Source organism: Periophthalmus magnuspinnatus, chromosome 24 (assembly GCF_009829125.3).
Source record: "Periophthalmus magnuspinnatus isolate fPerMag1 chromosome 24, fPerMag1.2.pri, whole genome shotgun sequence".
Classification (NCBI taxonomy): Eukaryota; Metazoa; Chordata; class Actinopteri; order Gobiiformes; family Gobiidae; genus Periophthalmus; species Periophthalmus magnuspinnatus.
The window spans coordinates 8,920,335-8,946,157 of NC_047149.1; the positions used below are offsets into that span (position 1 = coordinate 8,920,335).

The 25,823-nt window shown below is 37.8% G+C and overlaps 1 protein-coding gene across 4 annotated transcripts in view; it reads right to left on the reverse strand.

Moving 5' to 3' along the window:
• lama2 (laminin, alpha 2) overlaps positions 1 to 25,823 on the reverse strand; it is a 236,485-nt gene that overhangs the window by 58,580 nt on the left and 152,082 nt on the right. For 3 of the 4 annotated variants that reach the window (XM_055232136.1, XM_055232138.1, XM_055232137.1), the window contains 12 exons: positions 23,927 to 24,063; positions 21,716 to 21,847; positions 19,809 to 19,913; positions 17,148 to 17,291; positions 12,737 to 12,913; positions 12,130 to 12,315; positions 11,347 to 11,465; positions 10,245 to 10,362; positions 5,586 to 5,738; positions 3,248 to 3,372; positions 3,019 to 3,105; positions 1,757 to 1,950 (listed from right to left, as the gene is read on the reverse strand). In XM_055232136.1, coding sequence (XP_055088111.1) covers positions 1,757 to 1,950; positions 3,019 to 3,105; positions 3,248 to 3,372; positions 5,586 to 5,738; positions 10,245 to 10,362; positions 11,347 to 11,465; positions 12,130 to 12,315; positions 12,737 to 12,913; positions 17,148 to 17,291; positions 19,809 to 19,913; positions 21,716 to 21,847; positions 23,927 to 24,063 — 1,677 coding nt within the window. The remainder of the gene's footprint in view (positions 1 to 1,756; positions 1,951 to 3,018; positions 3,106 to 3,247; positions 3,373 to 5,585; positions 5,739 to 10,244; positions 10,363 to 11,346; positions 11,466 to 12,129; positions 12,316 to 12,736; positions 12,914 to 17,147; positions 17,292 to 19,808; positions 19,914 to 21,715; positions 21,848 to 23,926; positions 24,064 to 25,823) is intronic. The other variant, XM_055232139.1, reaches the window with a different exon arrangement.

Below are 25,823 nucleotides of genomic sequence, written 5' to 3' on the forward strand. Positions count from 1 at the left end.
GTGAAAGTTGTGAAACACTTATAAGCTCATCACAGGGAATAATTAGGATGTTCTGAATGCATAAAGCAAGTGAGGAATAACTGTGGACCACTGCAAATAGTTTAAAACAAACTAGTTCTGTTTTCCTTGTTTTTAAGACTGTAAAACTCAGGTACAGCATTTTAAAATAAGACTTTTACATTGATCTGATTGGCAAACCTTAAACTTACCAACAATTGACCAAGTGCATGCTGTCAATATGTCCTTGGGCAAGACACAAAATCTTGCACACACACAAACATCAAATCCACAACATGCGGAGCCCAAATTACAAATTCAACTTTCATGTCAACACTGATATGTTAATTTCTTCAAAGCACAAAAACAAGGATACAAAATTGGATATAAATATGTATTAAAAATATGTATACATTAAAAAGAAAACAATTAGGTCAGTCAGAAGGTCAGTCACAAGGTCAGTATAACATCTCAATCATTAGTGCCTCCCAGATCACTGCCTTTGTCTTTTGCCCAGTAGAAAATAGAATATAACGACCTCTTCACAGTCTACAAGGCTAACATTATGGGCCGGACACTTAGGACATAGGAGGCCATTTTCTCTCTCTCCTCCCTCATGCACATGCACTTACCTGTAGACGTGTTAATGGTACAGAAATAGGCAGTACCATTTTGCTCATATTAAGTTTAAATGAAGTCAGAAAGCGATTGAAATGACTGTCTATGTGTCCTCTGCGTTGGATGCCGGTCTCCCATGGTAACCAGTAAAAAGAACACGGATTGTCAAAATAGAGCAAATTAAGAACTGCTGCACTGGATGGCCTCAGAGGTAGGTAAAAAAAAAAAGAACTGCACAATCAAATCTGAGCCAATATATGAGAGGAAAAATAAATAAGAAATATAGAAATTACACAGTTTCAAAGGTTTTTTCACTGATGTACACATGCAAACAAAAGCCTATATATTCCAACAGTATAAAAAATATAAATAAAAAAGACTGAGGACTATGCTACAAATGAACTCAATTTCAAACAGTGAACTCTAACTCACTTCATCTAACTACTGACCACTTTAATATGCGTTACTGAGATACTTTTACAATCTAACTATAAAGGACACATATTATGCATAATTTGTTCTGTTCTTGGCTTGTGAGTATTTTTGATTTGACATTAAATGTTTTAGATATCTAAATAATGTGTATTTGTAGAAAACACACATTATTTTGCATGAGTTGCCCTCCTCTTACTTGGATATGGTGTGCCCAAGTGGGAGTGAACCATGGAGAAAAAATACAAACCAAAAAAACAGCCAGTTAACAAAAGTGACTGGCAGACGCTCAGAACAAATCTTGCAATGATTTAAGGACTTAAAGACTCCACAGAATAGTGACACAATTATCTGTGGAAAATTCAAATGGAGTGATTTCTGAGGCTCAGAACAAGATGGCCTTGTAAATTAAAATTAATGAAATAAGTGTGAATTATTGAATTGAGCCACCTACAACTCCAGGCATGTTTTTGAAAGGGGAAAGGGGGGAATGTTATAACATCATACTTCGAAAAATTGTACTCACTGCCAGCCCAGTCCTTGTTGTCTTGGCCAACGTCATCAGAGATATAATAATACTTACAATGCTACATTCATTTATACTTGAACAATGGTTAAAATCTATTTTGTATATGTATCTTTTAAAGTTCAAATAGAAAATGAAAATAAATTAAAAAAAAATATGATAGTGGTAGTGTATTAGTCTTACAGATGATGCCAGCCGGGCCACACACATGCCTCTCCATGCACTGGTCACACGCCCGCCCTGAGGTCCCGCCCCTGCAGCGGCATTGGCCCGTCACAGGGTCACATGGTCCGGGCAGAGACCCCCACGGTGAGCACTTACACTCCTCACAAAGTCCACCAGGCTGAAGGGGGTTGCCGTGGTAACCTGTGGCACACCTGCACAGTGAGTGGGTCAAGAGAATGAAGTTAACATTATAGTTGAGATAGAGCACAGATGATGTTGCTTTCTATGTGGCATTTGTAATCAAGATTAAGTGTAAAATAAGTCCTGTGCTCAGGTCTCTGCACTGGCTCCTGTGGCTCAGACAACAGACTTTAAAGCAGCTCTCCTTGTGAACAAGTCTCTCCATGGACCAGCACTAAAGTACATCTCCGACATGTTAGAGTCATATGAACCATCTCACACTCTGAGGACTTCAGGGACTGGCCTCCTGCTGGTGCCCAGAGTCAGGACTAAACATGAGGAATCAGTGTTTCAGTTTTATGCAGCTAAAACCTGGAACAGTCTGAAGATGTGAGACAGGGCTCTACTTTGACAATGTTTAAATCCAGGCTCAAAACAGTTCTGTCTGCTGTGCATACGACTGAAAGGTTTTTATTCTGCACTCTTCTGTTGTAATGTTCAATTTACGATGATTATTTGTGATTATTTATGTTTTGATTTGTTATATTGTGATTTTTTTTAATTCTGTAAAGCACTTTGAATTACTTTGTGTACAAATTGTGCTATACAAATAAACTTGTCTTGCCTTGCCTGTCTGCTGTCAAATTTGCCTCCACATATTTTAATTCAATAAAGGCAACAAGGATGAGATAGGAAAATTACAGGAGATTGTTTATCTAACCTGCTTATATTTATGGTTGCATTACACTGTACTGTATTTTGTTGAACTTGTGGATAAAGTGTTACAGAATCCTTGATCCTTACACAAGCTTGCATTTTGACCTTTGCAAAAATTCAAGTAAAGAATGGAGAAGATGAAAAAACTTTAAAAGACTGTCTCATACCAATTTTTGTCTTAAAATTATCTTCTTCTCGGCCTCTAGCCATCTTTTCACCCAAATATCCACTATCTCTGCTCTATAGAAGTTCAAACTATGAAACAAAACATATACATAACCTAGTAATCTAATGTACTTTCTTACTCCAACCCAATGCTTCCAACCAAATGGCCTCCACATGTAACCATAACATTGTAAAGTAAATATTATGCGGCATCTGACCTCTCACAGTGTTTGCCCTCGTATCCCTCTGGACATGCGGTACATCTGTAGTCGTCAAATCCCTCGGCAACGCAGGTGGGACTGAAGCTGCGCAAAATACATGTCAAATCAACATGGAAAATCTTTGTAGTATAGATGCAATCTAGTTACTTGTTGACACAAGTTCAATAAAAAATAAAACATTTAAATGAAGATCAGGACTAAAAGGGGATGTTTGGATTTAACTTACTTGTTTTGCGGGTTGAGGAGGGGGCAGGCGCAGGGTTTACAGTCATCATGGAAACCACGCACCACTCCATAGAAGCCAGGGGCACAGCGCTCACAGCGGTCACCCTCTGTGTTGTCCTGGCAGTCCTGAGACGAGACAAATCATGCTTCACATTCATTTGTAATTATAGTGAACTCAACAGAAAACAACTGATGTTATGGTGTTTGACAACATGCCAACTTCTAACATTAGCACTGATCCCGTTAAAGCTTATTCAAACTACTGGTATAAACTTTTTCAACACGGATTATAATTTAATATTTATAAAACTGAAGCATTTACCATCAGAACAACTGAACTAAAAGTACATTTATGGCATAATGGCAGAAGGTTTTTAAAGGTTTGACTCAAATAAACAATATGAAAGGAGTGCTTTTTCTTGATCTTAACAGCAATTGTGTCCGTGAGCTTAGAGTTTACCTGTTATATGTTTTACATCGCAAAATTCCTTAATATTATTAATTAATTATATCTAAAACACTATTACTGTTTACTTACTTGTGTTTTTGTTTCTAATTATTATTAATCATTTCATTTCACATGCTGAATTTCTTACAGTACGTCTTACAGCACATATATTACATGCTTATGCTTAGTTATGAGTGTATTGTAAATATAAAATACAGACTTAAATTCATGTTCTATACCCAGCGTGTGTGGTACTGGGCAGTGACAAGCAGTCTTCTCATGTGCTTGTAAGCAAATGGTCTATTTTCACTATGTGTACTACTTAATTCATGCATAATACTGAAGAGAAAAAAATCAATTATATTTTAAACATAACAAATGCATCAATTAGCCAGTACTTAGCCTTTGAGTATATTTACATACAAAGCAGAGCGCACATGCATCTCTCGTGTCTATAATGTCCCCTGGGCCCTGTCCTATGCGTTTCTGAATGGAAATTTCAATCAGTGCTACAGGAAGGCGGCTCTTAACGAGGACAAGTCATTTCCATTAACTTCCTGTGTTCCTCGTTACTGATAATTACCAGGGAAACAAACTCGTTTAGCTTTTTCAATTTAGTGCGCTGTGCTAGAAAATGCTAATGATGCCGTTACGCCGAGCGAGATGGGATTGGAGTGCGAAGGAAATTGCTGGAAGCTAGGAAAATTTACATGGAATATCAAAATGGCTACCTTTCTTGATTTTATTGCGAACTGGAATGTGCCCCTGCGAAATAAGTGTACAATACAAAAGTATGGTTACTGCCTCACGTATTGCTTCAATCTGCGAGTGTTATGTTGTTAAAATTAGCTGTGCTGCTTCCTGCTTTTTTTTTAACATGGTTCACTTCCAAATGTTACCAGCAGAGGGCATCAGGCACTAATCCAGTCTAATTCTTTGTAATAAGAAAGAAACGTGTTTTTTGTTTTTTTTATTTGTTTTTTTATGTGAAATCACAATGCAAAGGCGTGAAATTAGTATTTCAAAATGCCAAGGTTGGACTACCAATTTTACTAAAGCACACTGAAGCACAATGTATTTTAGATTTTGCAAAACAAAATATTTGAATTTCTTCCAGATTTTTTTAGGGTTCAAATTGTACTTCCTGGTTGGAAATCATGACATCACACTAGGGAATTCCATAACTGTTCCCTAGCAAACATATAGTATGCTGGGCCAAAACTTGTATAATGTACACAAATGTATGTTTGTATAATTTGACAAATAAAAATGACAAGAAACAACAACACCTTTATTTTGCTGAAATAGTGTTTCAAGTATCAAGACAAAAAGTGTTTATTACGTGTAAATTGTCAAATTCTCCCTAGCACGATGTCGTCAGCGTTTTAAAACTCTCTACTTCTTCTAATTTTCAACCATTTTTTTCAAAATTTCTTCACAAATTGCTTCTTGATCAGTGTAAAACTATAATTTACATTCAAAGCAGGTACTGTTCCACCAAATGAAGTCAAAATTAGAGAATCATCAAAACCTGTCATACGCACTTTAAAACGTATCAAAAAGGTATAATATGTCTCCTTTATATCTCGACTCTCATGACATGATATTCTATTGACCTCAGTGGAGTTATAACACTGAGTCCCCCTTGTACTTTTTCACATTAAATTACACTGTCACATCTAAAGGAGAGGAAATTACAGCGAAGAAAGAGCGCTGTGAACCTGGGCTCGTTAATTATTGCAGGGCTAATTACAGTTTCGGGCATTCCTGTCTGGACATATGGTGTGAAGGGGGTCTCCAGAGGCAAGACCCCCCCCTCCCTCCACACACACACACACACACGCGCGCACAAATGTGCACACACACAGACTGACAGAGGCAGAGGGTATACCTGGCAGATGGAGGTGTCGGGGTCGCACGTGGAGGAGTGGCCGCTGCATTGGCACGCCACACAGCTGCCCATGCCTGCGGCGGTGGGCACTCTGGAGGCCGGGGCCGGTGCCAAGGATCCACTGCGCAGACGGTAAAAGCCTGACGCACACTCCTGCAGGTACAAAGACAATGTGAAGATGAGAGTCAGACAGCAAATCTATCAAACCATCTGAGTAGGAAGAAGAACAATTTTGAAGTGTGTGACAGCAGTAACACAACATTTTTATTTTGTATAAAAATATTAAATTACTTTTTTATTATCTGTTCACTGGCTGGTGCCACAAATTGAAGGGACTTTAAAGATGAAAACGTTTCTGATGAATGGTCCATCACCTCTTGGAATTGTTGATTTGTCTAGAATGTTCCACAGTATTAAACGTATGCATTTTGCATTTACTCAATTCAAGGTGCTTTTTATTGCTCAAAAATAAAAATACCTCGAAAAACATGCATTCTTGCTGTGAGTGTAGTCGCTTCTGCACAGATCTGAACTGTAACTTGTACTGGTTGCACCACCTGCCTGTCTCCAAGCTTAATGCCATAAAGTGGATAATGTGGATAATTCCAAATGAAGCAATAATATCACTACAGAGACAAGCAAGACCCTCAACCAGGTACTTAGTGCACCTTTAGGTGTATTAAAATAGACTTAAAAACTTGTAAAACTTTTCTTAGATCAAGTAGAATATACAGTAGTATTTTTTTAATGAATTAATGTGATATTATGGTAATCCACCTTTCTTAGTGGTAGATAATGTGAGCTGTATCACTTAGTAGTACAAATATGAAAACAAATATGATACATCAGAGTAAAAAAAACAAAACAAGAAACAGCATACAGGAGATATAATGGTGTGTAATTGGCCATACACTAGCTCAGTTTCCACCTCTCTCACCACTACACACATATAATTAAGAGTTATTCCCCTCAGTAACTTTTGAACACCATCTCGCTCCACCATGATGGCACACATGAAGGTAGCTAGGCCTGCCTCTCTCTCTCCTGTTCAGTAATAATTAATGGAGTCCATTTAAAAAGCCATCTGTTCCCTCTGCTAGCACTAAACGCCCGTTTAAAAATACTTTATTAACAACGCCGTGGCTACAAATAGACCCACCATCTGTCAGTCGGGCCCTGCATGACCCGGACCCATCAAGTTGAGCTACTGTTCTGCCCTTCTGTGAGGTCTTCTTTGGATGGACCTAGACTTTTTAAAATTTTGTTTATTAAAGTTTAGTTGATGGGGGATAAGCAGGTTCGAGACCATTTGAGTATTTTCATGGCTGAAGCTCCTTTGTTGCACTGTTTTACATTAGAAAATTATAATACACTTAGGAAATATTAAATCCACAACAAATATAAAGATAACACTATAATGACAGCACATAATTAGCCTTAAAAAGAAACAAGAAAGACTTAATGCATAAGGCCTTAGTTTAAGTGAAACAAAACACCTAAACTCTGCCCAAAACCATTACTCAAATAGGGCTGCAGAACTGGGCATTACCTGGAGGACTAAATAAAAGACTGAGGGAGGAAGGAGGGACAGGGCCTAGAGGTATAAGGAACAGTGTGACTGGGCTAACAGGCACCCACCCATCGCCACTGCAGCCAGCTGTTTGTAATCGGAAACATTTGGCTATTATGAGTATTTTGTGATGTCACCAACTACTTGAAATTACAGAGGCCATGATGACAGCACAAACTTAGATTTAGGCGTTTTTAACCAGAAAGTTGCAAATTTACCCAGTTTGCACTAAAGTTGCCAAAATATGACTAGGGACAGTAGATAATCGCACTAAAACAACATATGAACAGTTTAGTAACACAAAAAGTCTATTTAGTCTTTAGCTCCACTTTAAGTAGTTGCTAAACCTGAATCATTCTGAGTAAGCTATAAACTATTATAATTAGTTCATCAAAAAGATTTTTGTAGATTAAAGCCGAACACTGTATAAACAACACCACCTTCTCATGGGGGTGTCTAGAATGTTCCACAGTTATTCCACATTAAACGTATCTATCTCTATGGATGTAGGTGACTCTACCAGGTCAAAGTACAGGTCCTATTTGTTGAAGTAACCTCGCTCACAAAAACATACACCTGTAATTCAATAAATGCAAGATGAATAAATTAAATGCCATACTCTGAAATATTCCATCTCCGTGGAGAAAAGCACCCTTCACCCTTGCCATACCCTTCACCAGAACAGTTACATAGTGCATCTGTAAACAGTCAAGCATCAAACATGGCTTTCTAAAAAAAAAGCAATTATGAACTGACCAGTATATGGTTTATTTCTACCTAATTTGTTATGCACATTAATAATAATGTTTGAGAGTTTAGTAATCTTAACCAAGTATCAAAGTAATTTCAGATTGAGATTAGCACAATTTTATCCTTTCGATGTTCTGCTGTTTTCATATGGCCAAAAATCCTAGAAGTGTTGCCAGTGTATTGTATCATGAGGCGTGTGTAGAAAATCCTTATTAAAGTTGAAGATTGAGTCAGTGCGCTCTCCCTGTGGCTTAAAGACGGACACACTCAAAGTCAATTGCTTCGACAAAATCAGAAGTCAGTGAGGGAAGCGATGAGTGCAGCCTAATCCCCACCAAGAAAGCAACGAGCAGAAAAAATATACAATAATGAAAAGACAAACCCCAAGAGGCTTAAAAGTCACCACTGAGTGCAGATTGGAAACATGTGGGTTACTATGGAGATACCAGTGACCTTAAAGTTTACATCTGCAGTGTGAGGGCTCAAAAATGGGATTCATTCAGTAATACCAAAAAAGTTATGACCGACATAGTCAAATTTGGTGACTTTGTGTGAACAATTTTCAGGAAGAGAGAAGTTAATTTTCAGACGCTCTATACTTGTGTAGTATGTTCAAATAGCATAATAATTGCCAATAGTTTAATCCATCCATAATTCATCCACCATCCAAAAATGCCTTCAATATTTGTGTAAGGTTTTTGGCGTCCCATGTTTACTAATAAAGGACATGACCTATCTGTGTCCCCAGATATAAGGTAAAGGCATTTAAATAAAATTTGCATCTTACTGATAATAATACAAAAACACTGTACATTATATTTTCATAATATTTTTCAATTCTAGTCATTATCCAGTCAGAAAGAGGAATGAGCCTTACATGAGTCTCTCATTTTCACAGAAAGCCCTGACACCCCGGTCCTGTGCGTTTTGGTGTATTCTCCAAAGTTCAATAAATATTGTATTCAGGACTTCACTATTACTGCACTATGACCAGTTTTTGATTGTTGGGGATTTTAATATTCATGTCTGTGAATCCATGTGTGTGAAACCTCTGGCAAAAGAATTTTTAAACTAGATTAAATCATCAACTTAACCCAGACGGTGTTGGGCTCAACACACAAGAAAGGACTTGGTGTTGTCCTTTGGTCTTGATGTAAATCTGATGGACATTTGCAAAACGCACTTTTCGGACCACTTTCCCGTATTGTTCTCTATAATGCTTCCTCAAAGTGTGGTTAGTCCATGCGTCCCAGCACGACAAGTGCACACAATCAACTCTATGAAAGCCTCTTTGTTTTCTAGGGCGTTCAGTGCATCTGAAACTAAAATGATGATTGGCAAAACACCACGATGGATGGTCTGCTCTCTCATTTCAGTGGCACTTGCACAGAGGTTTTGAATGCAGCAGTCACATTAAGACTAAAGCGTACAAAGCCCATAGCACAGCTTTGGCTTAATGATAATACGCGTGGGATCAGGATCACATGTAGGTGCGCTGAGAGGGAAAAAAAAGAAAAAGAAACGTAGGACCTAGGAGAGTATTCCTCCTCTGTGGGTCCCTCAGAGTGCGGTGTGCAAAGCCAGGCTCAAGACCAGAAGTGACAGAGCCTTTTCTGTGAGAGCGCCACAGACTATGGAACAGCCTCTCTTTGCCTGTCAGATCCTCTGAGTCTTTAACACAGTTTAAGACAAGACTGAAAACCAACTGCTTCTCCCTGGTATTTAATACTTGCTGGACAGGATATCTTGCTGTTTTATTGTCTTTTCCTATGTATCCTGTTATCTGTATATATGTTTGTTTCTTTTTTGCTGACGTTGTTTTAAATGTGCTAGATAAATAAAATTTGGAATTGAATTGAATTTGGTCTGCCAGTTTCAATGCTCAAACCCAGTTTGTTAAAACCTAAAAATGACACCTACACTTCAGAACCTGTAGCCAATCATTAATCAGTGCTAATGAAGCCTCTGCAGCTCAGTGAGTGAAGTCTAGATGTTCTGAGCCTTCACATGAGACAAGGCCTGCTCCTATATTGAAAATGACGAAAAGTTGAGAATAACATGTATAGTAAAAGCCAGTAAAAGTTAAATCTGTCAAATGGACAAAAAGTTGTAGAAGTGAAGACGTTCCGCTGCTCATCCAAGTCACTTCTTCAGTACATGTAGGCTAACACACAGGCAACCATGGTTCAGTAGTTATTGTAGTTCCTCTTTTAAACCAGTAAGAGTACAGACTACATATTCCTAAATAATTTGTAGATTTATAAAGAATTCAAATTTTCTGTTTTGTTCATATTTAAAGACTTGCTCAAGTAATTTCATAGAATGTCAAATGTACCAACCTCACAGGACAGTCCAGAGTATCCCAGTGGACACTCACACTTCTCGATTTGATGAGCTTTCTCACTCTCTTTAGTGGGACGACCTTCCTCTGCCACTGTCAGGGTGATCTCAGAAATGCTGCCAAAGGAAAACATAAAACTGTGATATTATGTCCATAGTAAATACACAGAACCATGCCCCTGCAGAGCACGGTAGACTCACATGACATTTGTTCATGATAAAATCTGCATTAACACTTTAGTGCTAATACATTTACATGGCTATACTGATTACAGTGTATATTCAGTTGAAATCCCAAATTCAAAATCCCCAGATATTCAACCTAAACATTTATATGTTCCCTAGGTCCCTTATCCAACTATACCACCACATCTTCACATTCAGAGTAGTAATGTTGTTTGTCCTCACCCTTTCTCAACAATTCTACCCAAAAAAATGCTGTCTCATCTCAGTAGTAGCAAATATAAAAGTAGGTTTTAAAATTGATGACCACAACAACTTTGTAGCTTGCGTTTTGTCCACTGTCATTTCGCATTGGTATTCATGGGTTTCAGCTTCCTGTTATAGGTGACATTTTGAAGACTTTTTACAATGCTATAGCCACAGTACTATTTTTACATCATTCTGAAACCAATGGATAGAGCACATTGTTTAAAATTATAGTGTAGATTAATTGGTGGTATTCATATTCTAAAATGTGATGATGTCTTACTCCCAGATAGGGGGCAAGAGACAGTTTTCCCTAATGACTACATACTGTTTTCTCAAGAATTCTAAAAGTTTAATTCACGAATATTGAACTGGATCGTTTCTGTTAGAGACTACACCTCAGAACTCACTTTATTACAACATAACCTGCTTTTCGTCAACACTAGCTGCCCCCATCTGTATAACTATTATTGACCAATAGAATGATGTGATGTTATATGAAATGCAGCAATAGAACTGTGTGTCTGAAAAAGTGATAAAAGTTGAAACTGGGAGTGGACTTGACTGTGACTTGTTGAGCTGTCTTAATCCTCTAAATGTTGGCCACACTGCTGTACAGGCTGTTGGGATTGGGCTCAGAGAGAGAGACAGAGAGAGAGCGGCCATCTTTACCGGCTGTGTCTCATCACATTCCCATGTGATGCCTTGATGAGGATGTAGTCCACATAGAACAGAATGTCCATGAAGTCTTCTCGAGTCATGGACCTGCCATCTGCAAACTTCCACTCGTGCTGCAAAAGCACACACAATTCCACTATTTAGATACATTTCAACTGTGGCAAACTTCAAGAAGAAAAAGGATGCATTATTAGTAATTTTGAACTTTTAATAAGGATGTAATACTGTTTCTATATCATTTCTATAACATTTCAAAGGTAATAGCTGTAACATCCATGCTTACTAGTTTAAAAAACATGATGTAATGAAGACCTGATATTGGAGATATGCTATAGGTTTATTAATGTCATTCTCATCATTTGACCCATCTTTCAACCAGTGCTGCTGGGGCAACCTGTCAGGAGAGTAATTGCTGTACAGCACATGAGAACTCTTTTCCAGATATTATGCTAGGCTTGGTCATGGCTATCTTAGGAGTAGCCGATTACAAACTAGTTGTAGTAAGTTTTATCAATTGGTTTTATGAGGTATGTAACAATTGAAACCACAAAGTGTTACACCCACACTTAACAGATTAGTTTATAACAGAAATTATACTTGCTAGTGCCATGGTGAAATATATTGTCCCCTCTACATAAGCCAACGAAGGCATCAAACTAGTTTAAGAGTGTATGTATTTGTAAGAACACGTATATTTGTACATTCATTTAAGCTAGCAGTATTAAAAAGTTACTATAAACAATAGACTGTCTCCTTTAATTGTATTATCTTGAGTACCTCAGTCATGTCCAACTGGTGGCGGGTGAGCTGTCCAATCTGCAGGCCTGGGGTGTGCCTCGTCATGATCATGTTGTGGTTGGGGCCTCCTTTGATGATGACTTGGGGCTCATAGGATGAAGGGCCCGTCTCATCTCTGGCTTCGTAGTACACAGCATATTTGAGCTGCCCACCATACGCTGTGATCTGGAGAGAGATGAATTTAAATATGTTGATACAAATTTAATATGCTTCTGTGCAGATTCTGACAGTCCTGTAGTGCAATGGCTGGTAAATGTTTCACATCAAGAACAGTCAGTTTTAAACCATCTAAACCACATCAAGGACTTACCCAAAAATCTAGAAAAAGTGACTCACATTCACTATGAACTTTCACTGTAAAGTACATTAGCCTTAGAGAAAGCAACACCATTAAACACCTTAAACATCATAACACCCTCAAAGGGGTGGCAGCATTTGCACTCTAACCCAAAGATTGACGGCTCTGTCCCAAGCTGCCTATTACTGTGGTTGTGTCCTTGAGTAAGATACTTCACTCACTTTCTCCGTGTGTGAATGCATGGGGAAGGGAAAATAGGACAACTCAAGACAAACAAACAAGCGTTACCATGGATCCTCTGAACTGCTCAGGCAGTTTCCAGTAGTAGGGTTCAGACAGCACAGGTCTGACCAGGTCTGAGTGGGCCAGGATCTCCGGGTGCTGAAAACTCACTCCGGACCTGGTCTCCAGAGTGTTGGACTTGTCCACCAGGGGAAGCACTGTCTGTTCCTGCCTCAGTGTGAGCTGTGGTACAACACAAAGAGTACTGTCATTAATTAGAGGGATTCTCAGGGGGGTCCAGACACTCTGCTCCGCTGCACAGAGCTGTAATTCAAGCCTCTAAACCTCCTTAGACACACTATACAGCAATAAGTCATTAAGACCCAATTTAATTACAAGAGATGGCTTATTCAATTCAGCTACATTTTTAAACGATATGTGTTATTAACAAATTATGTCAGCCCCGACCCCAATGGCATATGAATAATTATACCATAGCTTCAAAATAAAATACAACTTTTTATGTTTACACCTACCCCCTATGCCCGCCCAATTGCAATTAATCTAAAAACTTGGACAACAGGTCGCATGTGTATGTAGGGTTTTGAAATGTTGTGCAACCACTTTTCAAATAAATCCACAATTTTCTAGGGTGAAAAGCAACTATGAACATATTTAGATATATTTTGCTGTTTACAATGAACAAAATGTAAAACAAAGATAAGCAGCAGCATGTCTTCTTTAAAGGAACTACAGTATACCATGCAAAGTCAATCTCTTTTAAAATAGACCTGTCACAATAACTCTTTTTGAGGTACGATACATTTCTAAAGTAAATACAGATGATAAACCATGATATTAAAACTCATGTATGCTACTGACACAAAAACCCTAAAGTAGAATTATACCCAAAAACAATTCTAAATGTATGATGTGTTTATATGCAATAAATAAATAGCAGAATGAAACACCTTGGTAGTCAGTTTATATCTAAAATGAGTCATAGAAGTTATTTATTAAACCCTCCATAGCTCAAGTCTAATCGTATCAAATTTTTTTTTTTAAATGTCCCGACTCATACTACCTGTGATAAATATTGACCCCTACAAATATTGACCCCTACAAATGATTGTTCTAGCTAACATAGACTGAATGATAAGTCGATATAGTATTTACTCTTGACAGATCTATCTACAAAGTCAATTTTCATTCATCTATCAAAAAGTATTACATACAGCTAAAAAATTGTACTTTTAACTCTTTTTATCAGGTGTTTTTTATTTTGTGGTTTTAGAATACAAAAGGCCAACAGCACTTCCTTTTCCCTCTGCTCTTTCACGTGGAAAACATTTCACAGCACGTGTATCTAGTCCCTCTTTATATGGTGTGTATATTTCAATAAGACTTGAATAATCTCAGAGTTTATTATTGACCGCGGTTTGTGGTTGGAGCGGTGCGATTTCCAAATAGATTCTTGCTGGAGATTGCCTTCTCTGTCAGTGAAGTCCAGCAGAGGTGATGGGGAGTATTGTGCACAGAATTACAGGGCCTTTATGGGAGAGAGGGCTTTTGTGGGAAAGATAGAGATGAAATAAGATTAGCTACAAGAAAGACAAAATGAATGATGCTGTCCAATGTTGTTATGTACACACTTAAGTAAAATATTGCAAAAAGTGAAAAAAAAAAGTAATAGTAGTATTTCAGCTTCAGCTTTCTTCCAACATTTTGAGGACTTTTGCTCGTTCAAAACATATATTTGGTGTCAATTTACCTGCTACTGATAAAATGAATATTGTTAAAATGCAGGTTTTTGTTGTAATACAGTGAGTGCCTCCCCCTCTCCCTCTGTAATGAAGACATCATCACATTCTAACATACTTATGCAGCCAGTTATTATATTGGCTTATTTAGTGATTTATTTTATATTCAGATGTCTACAAAACACTATTGTAACCAAGTAATTCCTTTTTATCACTACATCCAACCAATGCATATATTTGAATTATAAAATGTTCTCTATGCTTTTGGATTAAAATGGCTACACAAAAGACGAATTCCAGTTACCAGCGTGACTACACTTTTTTCCCAGCCCTGTTCTTAAGTTGCTGTTGACTAAATGTGTCTTCAGCCTGTATGTAATCCCACAGTGCAGCTCTCTTTTGATTATAAAAGCATACATGTAAGAGTGAAAGTGTGTTTTTCCGTGTGTATGGTTCGTTCCACTCTGTAATCTCACGACTCAATGGTTCACACACAAAACCTCACTCTCTCCAATAAACTCCCCACCCTCAACCTCACCCACCCCCCTCTTTCTCTCTCCATCTTTTTCTCAGCTCTACTCTGGCTAAAATATTAGTAACTAGAGAGCAAAACTGCTTTGTCATCAACGGCAATAGAAGACTAAGGTCCCTATGTTGTCATTCTCCGCAGACGGTGCTCAATTGATGCGCTGCTCTCTAGGGGGAGCAAGACCAAGACGATGCTGCCAGCCGTTAAACAGCACAGGTCTTCATCTAATAATGGACTGAATGACCAGCAGACATGTTTCACACTAAACAGACACTCTGCTCCACGTAGGGACAGGGGAAATACAGGCAGAAAAGAAACTTTGTCCATTTATTGGTGCAGTTTAAGACTAGAAAACACTTACTGCCTGCTTAGTCCTTGTTATCTTGGCCTTCGTCATCAGAGGTATAGTACTCCCTGGAATGGAAGCATAGCCTGACTGGACTGTACTAAACTGGAATGGACAGTACTATCACAGTGTCTTGAGGCTTCATGTGTTCGGATGCGAGGTCTCATACTGATGGTAAATAAACTTCTCCTGCATTAGAACCTCTGCGTCACACCTCTTCAACTCTTGGACTACTACAGTTTATTCTACAACAGTAATCTAATGTATGTATAATTTATGCAACTTTAAATTATTTCAGAATGGTTCATTGTTTTTAAAATATGTACCGTAAATTGTGCTCAAATAATAAACAATGTCTTAACAATGATGTCCACCCAGTGTTCATGGCCCTTTATATGTCTTCTCTTCTGTGTGTAATGGTGGTCCACAGCAGCCTCCACGCTGCAGATCCACATCAAACTACAAGAGCAAAACTTCTACGTGCACTGGACTCATGTATATTTTCTTTGGAGAATAAAATGGAACCAGTGAATGATGGGCATGGGAATAACTTTGTCTAGCCAGCTTTTTTTTTTTTTTTTATCACTTTCATGTTTTCAGTGTATGTGCATGTCTGCCACTGTCTCACTGACACCGTGACACTGACTGGACCGCTGGATATCAACTGGCAAGGTTTTGTGCATGGAGTTTGTGGTTCACTCACATATGAGGGATCTTTGTGCTGTACTGGACTTCACCGCTCTGATTATTATGCTACTAAAAGCAATGGCACCGACCTTGGAGCTCCTGCTCCTAATAATTGTGTGAACTGTTGTGGGTCATCTATGGGACACTTCTATACACAGAGAAGATGCACTACCAGCTGCAAGTCTGCAGCTCGTGGTGAGTATGTTGTGTGATTTGCCCAGTGCTACCGCTCCCATTACACACATTACGCGTGATGCATATCGCATCAGTGCTCCGAGGGGCATAATCTTGACCATGTTGTTTTTACATCATTTCCACAGCAGCTGCTGTTCCTTTTGTGATTAAACAGGGAGCAGACAGTAGGCCCACATTTAATTCTTAACAATTTCTAACCTAGCTATAGGACTTTAGTCTGTCACTGCTCTCTCTCCAGAGTGTTTGAGATGTGCAGAGCCACTGTAGAAGCCAGTGTAAACAGAAACAGACCAGGGCCACAGTTGGGACCAGGCTTGACTCTACATTGTGTTTTACAATCCACAAGAACTTTAACGATTTATACAATAACCTCCATGGGAGGTGTTGCAAACAGTGTTGTTCAGGGCATTTTAAAGACCTATATTCAGTTTTTTCCATTAGATTTTCAATATAAAAAGAGAGGGAGTCCTCTTACACAAAAGACCATTCTGTAAAAGCCAATGTGGACACTTTATGTGTGCGACTGTGTGTGGGTGTGTGTGTCTGTGTGTGTGGGGGGGGGGGGGGGGGTGTGTGGGGGTGTGTGCGCGTGTGTGTGCTGTATACTAGGTCATATGTCCTAAACCCCCTCTTTGGGCTGCCAATTAGGACAATTAGGACTTGACTAGTGGTTCACTATGATCCAAAAGAGGGATACCGGAAGATGTAATTTGAAGAATATTGGTTACTTATATACATATCATGCCATATGTATTAGTAAAATTTAAAAAATTTAAAATACTTAAGCAAAAAGTAAATTTAAAAAGGATCTGTCCATTAAACAGTATATCTCTAATCATTTATGCAAAATAAACAAAGAAAAGGAAACCTACATGCAAAAACAACCCCTGGTTCTTCTTACCCTGAGACTCTACCGCTTGAGCAGTTCTGATGTGAGTTCTCAGAGCACAGTTCTCTTACCCACATGCGGATGAGCCCCGGAGCCTCTGTGCAGGAGTGGCTTAGGCCGTAACAGTAACACTTGCTGCAGCCTAGAGGATTCTGCACCGACAGGCCAAACGTCTCCACTTTGCACTGGTCACAATGGTCTCCTACCACGTTCACCTGGAACACAACCAGTACTATACATTCAGAGAGACGAAAATGGTTCCTGTTTCATGACAAGTCCATTTCATTCATTCCTTTGAGAAAGAAAATTCAAAACAAGTCCTCATTGGTTGGTCATTTTTATAGAACGAGAATACAAATTAAAGGCGCTGTACATGATTTTTACTGTCTTAAGAACTTGAAAAAGACAAACAAGTTCATTTTAAACAATTCACAGAAATCCAAATTTGCTCCTCACTTTCCAGATGGATAGCATCCTAGTAGTGCTTCCATGGTAATGCTAACAACAACTAGCATGCTAACAAGCACACCAGCATTACTCTGTGGTTCACAGTTGATAAAATTGCTTTACAATTAAAGGCAGACTCTCATTTTGACTCTAAGAACTGCTTTAACAATATATCTGTACTGGGGCAAGACAAATTTTACTTTAGTAGATGAAAAAAAAAATCTGATACAGCTCCTTTAGCAAAATATAATAATAACATAATCATAATGTAAATACCAGTGGTGGAAGGTAACTTTCTACTCCACTACATTTTTGAACTGGACTGAAAAGTAAAAAGTACTTTTCATATGATTTGAGGGGTTATTTTTTACCATGTTCAAGGTAACATTCTGACTAAAGTTTTTGAGTTCAAGCTTCAACTTTGAGCAAACATTGTTGCAAACATTACAACTGTTGACCAAAATATCTTGGTCAACAGGTCATTTTTGAATCTATATCACTACATTTAACACTTTAAGAAATGTATTGTGTGAAATACTTTGGCTTTTTCTTATAGTACATTTTCTGAAGAAGATTTTTTATGTGATACTTTTTACTTTTACTTGAGTAATTTTTTGCCTCTGTATCTGCACTTTGACTTAAGTAACAAAATTAAGTACTTAATCTACCACTGTTAAATACTGACCCATTTACCAAAGTGGTTGACAAATATTAGCTCCTCTTTTTTGCAGCAAATATATGAATTAGGCTTCTTGTTCTGTATTTACACTTCCACTATCCATTGCTATAGTAACAAGAGCCAAACCAACACTGTACTCATCAAAGACAGAATCCTGGTGAATGTGGGCAGCACAGATACAGAAATAAGACTCCACCAAATGTTTACGTTGTGAGCCGCGTAAATAAGCCGTGAGCTGACTGGTCTAAAAGCAGAGGAGAAGTGGACAGCCCGGGCAAGCTAAGAAAAACCCTGTCTCCAAAACATCATCCAATTAGTGTGATCCCCTGTCAAAGTGCTGCCGCTGAGCTACTTCACACATACAAGAGATATTTTAGTCAGATTCACATGACAATCAACGTGAAGTTTAATTACTCTGAGATTCTAAGCTCTAAAAGTATTCTCCAATTATTTTTTTTGGTTTTGGTTGTATTAAAGTTGCCAATAATGTCTAAAAGAGTAGCACCAAAAGATCAAAATGAGTAACCCAGCAGCCATAGTGTTTGATGGACAATGACCTCCCACACGCTCAAAAATAGTGCCAATTTGGAAGCATCAGAATATGTGCATAGAAGAACATTGTGGACATTGGTTTTCGATGACGATAGTAAGGTTGGTGCATTAGACGTACAAAATATGTGATAGGATATATTTTTAAAGTACCACAGAGTAAAATGCAATATTTTGACGGAGTCTCTGTATTCACATTGGCTACAGCTGAGTCACTTAATAGCACACAGAATTGTAAAGCGTCTATTATTACCCCGTTACTATGGGCTTTAAAGGTAATAGCTGTAACATGTGCTCCCAATGTAATCATAACTGAACCTGGAATGGTAAATGGTCACATTTTTATACAGCGCTTTTCCACCTTTAAGGTACTCAAAGAGCTTTACATCAAGGAACCACTCACCCATTAATACACATTCATACACCCCACAGACACTGGGGGCATGGTCGGTGTCTATGTCTTGTCCAAGAACACCATTCATCTGTGGGAGTGTGGAAGTGCCCCGCCAACCTGTGGGTCAGTGGATCGGAATGCTCTACCAATAATTTTATGTTGAAAGTGGGATTCAAACCACCAACTTTTGGACCAGTGGACAAACACTCTAGCAACTGAACTACTGTCACTATTAGCTTAACTTACATGTACTGTGGACACATCATATCGTCACATTGTGATGAGGCTTTTTGGGATTACCACAAGCTGGTTTTAGTTATAGAATCTGGCAACCTAATGGGAGGATCACTTTCTGAATGGATAAACTGTTTGGGAACCATGTGTATTATATATTCAAGATCAATCCAACATATAGCACCTTAAATTAAAGGTGCACTATGTAATTTTTTGGATGAAGATAACTATTGTTACAAGGTCAGATCTGTCTGGAGAGACAGTAATATACCTTTAAGTGATGTATGTAATGGGAATATATATATATATATATATATATATATATATATATATATATATATATATATATATATATATATATATATATATATATATATATATATTTATATTTTTTATTTTTATTTTTTTCATAATAATATTTGAGTGTACCTTGCAGCTGCACTTGCCGGTCCGGTCTGCACAGCCGCATACTCCTCTTTCCACATCACAGGTCTCTCTGTCGGAGCCTGCCACATTACACTGGCACTGGATACACTGTAAAAGCATGGAGACAATCAAGAGCCAAGCCCGTTATCGGCTTCAAAACACACTCTACCAGACTGACAACTGGGAGTCACGCATCACTCAACCAACAAGCACAACCACTTCAATGCAAATAACAGATTAAACCTACCTCCTATATTGCATGAAATTGACTCTTATGAGCTGTAAGCCATGTCATAATTCTGCTACCTCCTCAAAAAGTCACCTGTAGTTGTGTTTTGTTTCTTTCACACATGTTTGAGTAATCCTTCATTATTAGTCTGTCTACAGCTCACTCTATTCCACCTTGTGATGTCATGTAGTGGTAATAAAGTTAACAGCTACCTTTTACCTTTAGTTCAGTAGAGGTTGGCAAGTCCAGGACTGAAATTATCTAAATAATTCTAGTGAAGGAGTATGGAGCTTAAAAACACAGTGGAGAACATAACATCTCAAGGTGGAACAGAACTTAGCCTAAATATGCAGGGTTTGTGTGTTAGAATGTGTGAGCAAAACAAAACACAACTCAGATATGTTTCTGAGAAGAAAACAACGTTATAACATAGATCAGAAAACAGTGCAATATGGGTCCTTTAAGTACAACAGTAAAGTACTTTATGAAAAGCGGAAAATACTATGACACTGCTTGATAGCTCAATTTTAAGATTTCCAATTAGCCAAGTCCTACTGTTCTTTCCTTTTCAAACGCTTAAATTAACATTCACAAGGAATACGCAATTAGTGGTCTGCATTGACTCATGTTTCTAAAATAGAAACAAAACACTGTCTGTATAATCATGCTTTATTGTGCAGATACAAGAACACTTAATCATATGACTAATGTCTTCAAGTTCAAATTTAACTTTTTTCAGCTGCTGGCCACTGTGACATGGATAAGCACAGTGCACTAGGTCTATCACAAAGGAAGTGAAGTGGTCAGTCCATATGAGACAAAGGCTGACATTCTTGATAGTTTGTACTAACACTGCATCCTTGAGCATATATGAATGTGTTGTTATTTTTAATCTTTTGCAAATTCAAAAGGCAATTATTAAATGAATGCTATGTAACAATTCTGGAAGAACAGGCGCTACCTGTTGTCTCCATGGAGATGTCATTGCTTTGCCTGAGATGTTTCACAGAATGGCTTTAAAACGATTTATCTATGATTTTGTTTTGGGGGTTTTTTTTGACAGATGCTGTGTAGTTAAATAAACAGCTCAATGGAGACAAGCAGGTGATGGACCCTCTACCAGAAAACATAATATTCCCCTGCCTTTTACATTGGCATTATACCCAAATTACTGTCTACACTTCATAAATAAAATAAATAACAATTTAAAGTTGCACTATGTAACTTTTCGGGTGGGGTGGCCCATCACCTGGTTATCTCCATGAATATGTCATTGCTTTGCCTGGAATGTTTAATGTCATGCTATGGAACATTCTCAGCAAAGGAATAACACAAGAAGAGCAGGTAGAGTAACCTTACATAGTGCAGGTTTAAAGGTCCTCTATTATACAAAATTGATTCTTGTGAGCTTTAAGCCATGCTAGAATGTTGTTACCTCCTCTGAACATACCTGGAGTTGTGTTTTGTTTCTTTCACACATGTTTTAGTAATCCTGGTTTTATTAGTCTGTCTACATCTTCAAAGCTGTGTTTTTTGATCGAGAGAAGAACTCAGGGTTTGTGTGTTAAACATGTGTGAATGAGACAATGTTTTTGATGAGGAAACAACATTATAACATAGATCAAAAAATAGCATGATATAGGCTCTTTAAATAGATTTTTCCTATAGTACTGTAGTTTACCTGTGGAAAGTCTCTAAAGCCGATCTGACACTCGTTACACTTCTCTCCTCTGAAGTTGTCTCGGCATGTGCAGCATCCCGTGTTGACGTTACACTGTTGAGCCACAGAGCCGAGGGCGTTACAGCCACACTCCTGAAAACACACATGTACATTCCCTTTATTTACACTGACTTACTTTCATCTCCTAGAGATTGATCCTAACCATAACCATAGAAACTACTTACCTAACCTTAACCTAAACCCTAACCCTTTTGAACCCATATCTAAGCTTCAAATTATATTGCTGATTGTTGATGTTTGTCCCATATAAAGGAGGCAGGTCCCCATGATCTGAGTGTGTACAGATTTTAGTCCCCACAATACAAAAAATACCTGCTCATTATCATTCAAACATGCCTGAAACTGCGGGCCGGGCAGTATCACATATTATTTGATGCCCATACAACCATTGCAGTAGCCGATCTACAACCTGAAATACGTTTAATTGCTATCATGACCATCCGAAATGGTCAAAAATATCATCTGGGAAAAAAGCGAATAGAAAAAATAACGTTTCTGCCAAGGTAATTGTGTACTCTTAGCTGAAGGCAAAGGTGCTGGATGTTGTTGTTTTTCTATAAAGTTATTAAAGCTTACTCATTCCACTTTCAAATGTCCTCAAGGCTAGGTTTTATTCAGTTTCTGTTGAGATTTCATGCACAAATTCTCCTCCTTTTGTTGCATTGATTTGCTATTGTCTTGTTTTATTGACTGGCTCGCTGTGGTTTCTTCCCGAGTGAATTCCTCCTTCCTTCTCCTTTCTTGTTGCAGTCTTTTGTAGCATCGGGCCTGCCTTTGTCGGGCGCGTGTTAGATCAGTTGCAGCATACTTTTCCCCTGGATCAATGCGTTGCTAAAGCCCGACTTGTGCTGCTTTTATGTGGAGTCTCTAATTGCTAATAGTCTGCTGCTAATAGTTTACTGCGACTGGGGCCTGGCAGGCAATCGGGAGGGAGAGAGTTGTGGTGTGGACGTTCCAAAAAAGAGTTTGAGCTGGCATATTAGGAGGATTAAAGCAATAAAGAAGAAGGAGGTGAGAGGAGGAGGAAGCTGTGTGAACTAAATGAGACAAAAGTGAAATAGTAAAACTGTTTCATTATGATTGGTAACCCCTCCAATGATGATCAGTCATGGAGTGATATCAAAGTATTCTGTAAAAAAAAAAAACTAGTATAAATGCTCCTGCGTACACCACTTTACACAAGCAAGCAAGTTCACATTCTGTAATAAGTGTTAATAAAAATGTAGGTGATCATTGTCAATCATAATAATTTCTAAAATGTATTTTGATCCTGACTCCTCTTTTCTTTATATCAATTCAATTTATTTTTGGAAAGCCCAAAATAACAACACCAAGGTCATTAATGTAACCAACAGAAAGATACAACATCCAACAGTGAAACAGACATTGGCCAATAACACACAGATTAACCAACATTCATAGAAAACAAGCATGTGGATAACTGTCCCAGAACATCTCCCTCCTAGACCCTCCTTCTCAGCAAGGAAAAACAAACAAACAAAAAACTCCTCTAGTCCTTTAGTCCTTTTAGCCAGAGCTATTAGACTTTATAATACATCCATCTAAGGGAGGGGGGTCAAGTCATTTATTTATTTATTTCATTGTTGTTATTGTAGTGTATTGTATTTGCATGTGTCATAGCACTGCTTTGACTATTTTTAATGTTTATTTTTGTGTTGTCTGCTGGTAGGACTGAAGCCCTGTAACCACCTAAAAAAGTTAAAAGTTAAAAATTTCCTTTGGGATTAATACAGTAGTCAGTACATCTATCCATTTATCTGTCTGAAACCTGCTACTCTCATAAACATGAGTAGCTCCCTGCTAGTGCAAGAAAAGAACGATGTTTTTTGAGTCTGAAAAAGTGTTGTTCTCTCCATCAAATATTGAATTGTAAGTTGATATAGTAACAGGCCTATTATCCATTTATCTGTCTATAAAATCAGATAATTTGATGCAAGTTGGAGAGGACATACATTCCACAACCCTCGTCTGACAATTTTCTGATGTCTCTCCCTACTCTTCACTACATTTCACACAACTATAAAGACAAAAGAGCAATTATCTCCAAAGTAAGATATAGATAAAATAATACCCATATTGTTGGAGTAGTTAGACAGCTTATAATGATGTTTGTTGTAAGGAAGGGCTCACCTTGCAGCCAGTTGTGATGTCATGCCCCCAGTGGTTGGGTGCACAGCGGTCACACCTCTCTCCCATGGTGTTTGGTGGGCAGATACACTGTCCGGTATTAGCGTCACAGTTGTCCCCCACATGACTGCAATCACACGCTGTACTCGACCGACACAAAGCAAAAGAGCATTACTAACAAAGGATATTCAAAACTTTTTTGCCCAACCCAAAACTGTATGATTTGTTATTTTAAAGGGGGCGTATGTAAAATTGACTTTTATGACTCAGCTTTAAACCATGTTACAATGGTGTTCCCTTCATTTATCTTTATTTATACATGGAGAAGCGAATGAGAGTACTTAGACTCTCCTTTTCATGAACAAAATACAGCACAATACAAACAAAACCACACAAAACAAGTACCCATATTTTCCAGACGATATGTCACTCTGGAGTATAAGTCACACCAGTGAAAAAAATCCATAATAATGAAAAAAACAAACAAACAAAACAAAAAAAATCATATATAAGTTGCACTGGACTATAAGTCGCATTTTTGGGGAAATTAATACACAAAATCCGAGACCAAGAACAGATATTTTATCTTTAAAGGCAAGTTATAATAATTACAGTAATATAGAAAAAAACAGGCTGAATAGCAGTATAGCTAACGTTACACATAGACAACAAACTGGCTGGTATGTTTACTTAAGATATCAACAGTTAATCAGATAACTACACTCTAACGTAACAAACATGAGAGACATGAGAGTTCTTTTCACTGATGTTGGCACTGTGGTCTTAATTCTTCATCACAGTTCACACCGTAGAACCAGCAAACATATAAAATATAACATAAGCTCTGGCTCATATTACAGATATATACAACATTGCATATGAACATATGGAAAATATACATACCAATTTGACCTGCTAGTAAACAAACCTGTGAACCGAAAATGTTATATTTTACTTTTCAAATGTTTCTTAAATAATGCTCTGTTGGGCATTAGCCAAAAGGCTGAACCGGAAAACAGGAAGTAGTTTTTTAACTAGACTTAAACTACACTAAACATTTACAATATTTTTCCAATTGAAAAATTATCACCTTAATGGTCTTATAAATGAAGGGGAAATAAATAAGGGGAAATTAAATATGAAATGTATAAAAGAAAACAAGCCAAGTAAATTTTGTTACAAGTATGACAAACAACATCTATTGGTCAAACAAATGAACTGCAACATGTATAATCAAATGTTACCTAACACATACGTAAACGCATATATGAAGCATAGACAGTGAACTGAATATGTGTCCAGTATGTTAACGTAAGACATTAACAGTTAATCAGATAACTAAAGCATAAAAAACAAGCTAATAAGTTTACTCTCAGTTTCACTCCAAATCACTAAATCCATTGAATTCTTCATTCTTGATGTTGCTTTTGAACAACTCCGCCTGCTCCAGAAATAGATGAAGCACCTCTCCAGATGTAGATGGCTGCCAAACTGGTAAACAAGCCTAAGCCATGTCTCAATTCGCCAAATGTACCGTTTTAAGTACCCGTCGAAGTGCCATTTGAAGTGCGGTTCAAAGTACCTGGCTGATGAAGGGTACTCCTCTGTGTAGCCGCCTTCGTGCCAAAATGGGACACGGAGCATACTTCAACCACTGTCTGTGCACTTACCTTATGTAACTTACGTTACATCACTGAAATAATTACAGGTAGTTTTATTTTCAATTCTTTATTATTTAATAGAAGAAGAGTTAAGGTGTCGTCGTTGCAGCCGTTTATTTCTGTTTAGACTGAATGAAGTAAGGAATGAATCTTTCCTTTAAATATCAATAAGCAAATATAAGATTATAGGTGATTTTTTTCCCAATTGTAGCTACTACACAACTTTAGCAAAATAACTG